Source organism: Mercurialis annua, linkage group LG6 (assembly GCF_937616625.2).
Source record: "Mercurialis annua linkage group LG6, ddMerAnnu1.2, whole genome shotgun sequence".
NCBI lineage: Eukaryota > Viridiplantae > Streptophyta > Magnoliopsida > Malpighiales > Euphorbiaceae > Mercurialis > Mercurialis annua.
In genome coordinates this window covers 30,425,793-30,431,503 of record NC_065575.1, presented here as the reverse complement: position 1 = coordinate 30,431,503, position 5,711 = coordinate 30,425,793, and the positions used below count along the sequence as shown (strand labels likewise).

The following is a 5,711-nucleotide window of genomic DNA, read 5'->3' as shown; positions in this document are numbered from 1 at the left end:
GTACAGTAGAATATCAGGTAAAGGAGAAAACCTTTCGCCTTTGAAGTTCTTGATGATGATTTCCTACTAACTTTTACTTTCATTTCAGTTGGTGTGCCGAAGTGGAACAAGGGCGATGTCTACGATGCTGATGGTGACGAAAAACTAGAGGCCAAAAGGGCGAGGCAGAAGCGCCCAATATTTTTAAAAAATCGTCCAAGAAAGAACCAAAAGCAAAAAAGGCTAAGGTTGAATTAACCGGATCTCGCCTGTTTGATCCTACACCCTCTGATCCCGAAATGACTCTCCCTTCCAGAAGTGCTCACTCATCGTCAAGGGGCGATACCTAGACTGGGGACGATCAAACTGGTGATGAAGGCCTCTCACTCCAGGAAACCCGCTCTTCTCAGAAAACCCCTTCTGAGGCGACCCCCACAGTTTCACAGATGCTCACCTTCTCTCCGCTGCCCCCATTATTATCGTCGCTGGGTTCAGACTTGATCAATCTTCCAGCACGAATTGTTGCGGGGATTAAGACTAATGTACCTTACATTTGTTTAACATCACCATAATAGTAGCCTAGCAGATGATCTTTTACTGTGGCAAAACTTGGCAGATTCCTGATGACACCCCCGCAAACCATGATGATGTGGAGGCAAAGGTAGCTGCTTTCCTGAATCCGGACAGTGAAGATGAAGACTCGCTTGTTCTTCCGAAAAGCGAGTTGCACGCAGAGGTGAGCAGCGGCCCTTCTGAAAACTAGGGGATCACTTGGACGTTATGTCTGAGATGAAGTCCCAGGGAACCGCTCTTTTCAAATCACCCAAGGATTTTGAGAAGTTGCAAAAAGTCTGTAGCAGCTCTGGCCGATGCTCCTTCGGAAGTTCTTGGCAAAAAAGCTCGCAGCGCCATGGTGAAGTTGTCAGCATCACTCCCAGCCTTCCAGAAAATACACGATGAATCATTGTCAATCCAGTCTTAGCATGACAAGTTAATACTCCAAGAAACTGAAGCCAGAGAAAGGCTAGAGGCGCTGAAGGCGAACGCGAAGTTGGCCGTTTTAACCTTGACGACTCGCCGAAATCACGCCAAAGAGCTTCAGGACAAAATCGCTGCTATGAAGCTGGAGTTGGAAGTTGAAGAGAAGGGTATCGACGAGCTGGAGGTCTCCATGGACAAAAATCTGCTTGAAGGTATCGACATAAAGAAATTCTGAAATGCCCTGAAGCAGAACATTGCGAGGGTGCATCCAGATGGGTAATATTTTTAGCCATTTTTAATTTTTGTGTAATGGCTTTTCTGAACAATTTTTTGTTCTAATATCTTAACATTGTTTACCTTATTGATCGGCCTGGAGGCCGCATCTTTTGATGTTTTTCAACATTTCATTATTTTCTTGTGTTTGATTTTAATCGGTCGAGGGGCCGAAATTTGGATATTTGTTATTTGCATAGCTTCATCAAAACTGTAATCGGTCGTCCGATATCGATTAACTACTTTAAATCTATGAATTATTACATTATAAGTTGAGAAAAACGGAGGACTCGTTGAAAAAACTCAACTGTAACTACATATGGCCGAAAATAAGACATGCATCCAATGTTTTACATATATCGGCTTTAAATAATCTACTTATCGGCTAAAACTGTCCGATAAATGTCTACAGTGTGAATTATTCTTCAGCCGCTCCAAACAAACGTCGGTCTATGTTCTCCCAGCAGTTAGGAACATATTTCTTTAAAAACTGACCATTAATCGCCCTGTCATGTTCTTCGCCATCTATATTCGCCAAGACGTAAGAGCCGCCTGCTAACTTGGTAGTTATAATGAAGGGACCTTCCCAGTTCGGACTCCACTTGCTAAATCGCCTATCTTTGCTTCCAATGGGAAAAATCGCCTTCCATACCATATCGCCCACGACAAACGTCTTTGGCTTTACTCTCTTGTTATATGCTCGCTCAACCCTTCTTTTCTGAGCTTCGAGGTGGTCTAATGCTACCAACCTTTCTTCGTCGAGATCTAGAAATTCTATCACCATTTTATCAAAATAATCGTCCTAGGACAATTTGTTTTGATACAAGCGACGAGTAGACGTCACAGTCATCTCCATTGGCAACATAGCATCATGCCCATACACCATCCTAAATGGCGAGGTTCCGGTATCCGATTTTTGACTGGTCCTATTCGCCCATACGGCTTCTGACAACAAAACATGCCATTGTCTTGGGTTTTCCTCAATCATTTTTTGAACAATAAGTTTGATGGCCTTGTTAGTCGCCTCAGCTTGCCCGTTGGCTTGTGCATAGTATAGGGTCGAGTGCAGCATCTTGATCTTCATCTAAGAAGCCCATTCCAACATATCGCCTCCTGTGAACATCGTCCCCTGATCGGTGGTGATTGACTCAGGAAAACCATGCCAATGAACGATATATTCTTTGAAGAACTTCATCACGGCTTCTTGTGTTAGTGATTTCAGAGGCTTCGCTTCGACCCACTTGGTGAAGTAGCAAGTGGCGATAATGACGAACGTATGGCCATCTGATGAACCAGGATATATTTTTCCTATGAGGTCGACTGCCCATTCTCTAAACGGCCATGGCTTGATGATGGAATGGAGTTCCTCGGCGGGGACATGTTGTATCTGTCCACATTTTTGGCATGCTTCACATCCCTTTGCATATCTGATGCAATCTTGTTCCATTTTCGGCCAGTAGAAGCCGTATATATGGATGAACCATCTCATTCTCGGACCTGCCTAATGAGCGCCTCCTATCCCTTCATGTACCTCGGCCATTGCTAACATTGCTTCCTTTGGGTCGATGCACCTGAAGAGTAAACCTTCAAAACCTTTCTTGTATAGCTCGCCTGCCAGAACGACCTAATTTAGGGCCAGGGTCCTCTGCCTCCTATTTGTCTGATCTGGTTTCTCAAACCATGCCAGAATTTCAGTTCTCCAATCTTGGGTAACATCCAATTGATAAACTGAAAGACTTCTTTCATCAATGGTAATGCCCTAGTATGAAGATTCGGCGTTTCTCTTTCGATTGCGTTGAACTGAAAGTTTACCTTATAACCGCTGCCGTGTTGAGGCAAGTCATTGGCGATATAATTATCAGCCCTCTCGGTATATTCTAACCTTGTATCTTGAAAGCCTTTAATTAAGTGCTTTGCCTTATTGCAATATCTAACCAGGAGCTCGGACTCGCACTTAAATTCCCCAATCACTTGCTTAATGACCAACAAATAATCGCCTCTTACGTTGCTCACCTTTGCCCCCAGCTTGGCCAAAATCTCAAGGCCGAATATCAGGGCCTCGTAGTCTGCCTAACTGTTGGTGCACTCAAAGTGAAGCTTGAACGACAACTGGTAAGATGCCCCTAAGGGCGAGAGGATGTGTACTCCGGCACCTGCCCCTGGCTAGTCCTAGATCCGTCGAACCACATCTCCCATATGGCTATGTTGATGCAACTAATTGTCTCTTCCTTAAGAGTGATACCAGGATGATCGGATAAAAAATCGGCCAAAACTTGCCCTTTCACTGCTCTTTGAAGAACATATACCAATGTAACTTCGGACATGGCAATCGCCCACTTTCGAATCCAAATTCTTAAGTATGGCTTCAACAAAACATACTTAATAATATCGGTCTGGGACAATACGTACACCACCACTGGCAACATATATAGAGTTTGCAGCATGTGAAGTACAGACAAAGGCAAATTTTTTCTATGCCCGTATAGTGGATTTCTGTATCAGTCGAACCGCGACTCATATAATAAACCACTCTTTCAACCCCTTCATCCTCCTGGGCGAGCATACATCCCAAAGATTCATGTGCAACCGATAAATAAAGTAACAGCGGCTTGTTCAGCTTTGGAGGGGTCATTACTGGGGGTTTGGCCAAGTATTCCTTTAAATCGTCGAATATTTTTTGCTGCTCGTTCGTCCATATGAACTGATCGGTCTCTTTTCCTCATAGTAGAGCACTCCAACTGCGAAGTCGCCCGGCTGTGTTTGCGATAAATCGTCTCAGGAAATTTATTTGACCGATGAGTCTCTGAAGCTGCTTCTTGGTTTTAGGTGTTTCGGCATTGATGATCGCCTTCGCCTTTTTTTATCTATCTCTACCCTCCGCTGGTGAACCAAGAAACCTAAGAAGTTTCCAGCCGATACTCCGAATGCACATTTGAGAGGATTCATTTTCAACCCATTGGACCGTATACGGTCAAAACCTTTTCTTAGATTAGCCAAATGGGCTTCCTCAGTATTTGATTTGACCACCACATTGTCAATGTACACTTCGAGGCAATCCAAACCCTTAAACATCTTATTCATCGCCCTTTGGTAGGTAACGCCTGCATTTTTTAGGCCGAAAGGCATGACCACCCATTCATAGGCTCCGATCAGTCCTAGGCAGCGAAAAGCTGTTTTAGACACATCTTCCTTGTTGATCGGCACTTGGTTGTGCCCTGAATGTGCATCAAGGAAACTAAGCATTGTGTGCCCCGCTGCTCTATCTATCAACATATCGGCCACTGGCATTGGGTATTCGTCCTTCGGCATAGCCAAATTGAGATTTCAAAAAGCCACACATACCCTTAGTTTTCCGTTCTTCTTCATCACAAGGACGATATTTGATAACCACTCTGTATATTTTGCTTCCCGAATGAACTTGGCATCTTCCAACCGCTTGATTTTGTCCTGGATAAGAGTATCCACCTCTCTTGACATTCGTCTGGGAGGTTGCTGAAATGTCCTGAATCCGCTTTTCAGTGGGAGCTTATGCTCTGCAACGTTTGGATCAAGGCCTGGCATTTTGTTGTACGGCCAGGCAAAGCAATCACGGTATTCGATGAGGAGGGCGATCAGCTGTTCCTTGAATTCTGCACTAAACCCTACATTGATATATATTGGTCTGGGCGAATCGTCTGTACCCAAATTTATCTCTAACAGCTCGTCTTGAACCTGGGCGAGGTCATCCTCCAGTTTACATGTTGCCAGCTGCAGAGCCCCGATCTTCAGTGATCCCGTGGGGTCCTGATCTTGGTCCTCATAAATGCATTCGGCCGATGCAACTTTGTACAAAGAGACCAGTTGCCTGATTATTTCCCTCAATTCATTATGGCGTACTATCATTTTAAAGGATTAATGATAGTAGATCGGCCATTGCCCCCAAGGGTAATCGATACTGGCCGATCCGAATTGACCAACAAACGGGGTACGCTTGCCTCCCTTTTAGAACTGAGGGACTGTATGTTTCGTACCTCTTCGTCATACAGACGTGCCTCTAGCACATTATGGTCCTCGCCGAAGGGATTGGGATCACCCTGTACAACCTCGGCCTAACCATCTTCCCTCATATAAATAGCATTTGATGCATGGTGGATGGTATGCACATGTTGGAATGTATCCAATCTCGACCGAGCAATATATTGTAATTGCTCCGGGCATTGACTACGAAGAAACCCTCCTCGGTCTCTACTCGCCAGACTTTGATTCGGAGAGTGATGTACCCCTCGGCTGGTGTTTCGCCTCCAGCAAAATTAGTCATGTAGACATCACTTGGGTCCAATTGATCCCTATTTATACCAAGCTTCTTGAGCATCTTCGCTGGGAGTATATTCACCCCTGCTTCGTTATCAATTAAAACCATGTTGATCGTTACTCCGTTTAAATCGGTCTTAATATACAGTGGCCGAATATGACGAGTCATCCTTGTTGGGGGTTTACTG

At 44.6% G+C, this 5,711-nt stretch overlaps 1 protein-coding gene across 1 annotated transcript; it reads right to left on the bottom strand.

Annotated features, from left to right (window-relative positions):
* Nucleotides 1-2,862: 2,862 nt before the first annotated feature.
* LOC126687728 (uncharacterized) lies at nt 2,863-3,865 on the bottom strand. The gene is made up of 3 exons (XM_050382285.1): nt 3,691-3,865; nt 3,387-3,649; nt 2,863-3,303 (listed from the first exon to the last, which is right to left on the bottom strand). Exons 1-3 carry the CDS (start codon nt 3,863-3,865, stop codon nt 2,863-2,865), a joined length of 879 nt encoding a protein of 292 aa, XP_050238242.1.
* Nucleotides 3,866-5,711: the final 1,846 nt, after the last annotated feature.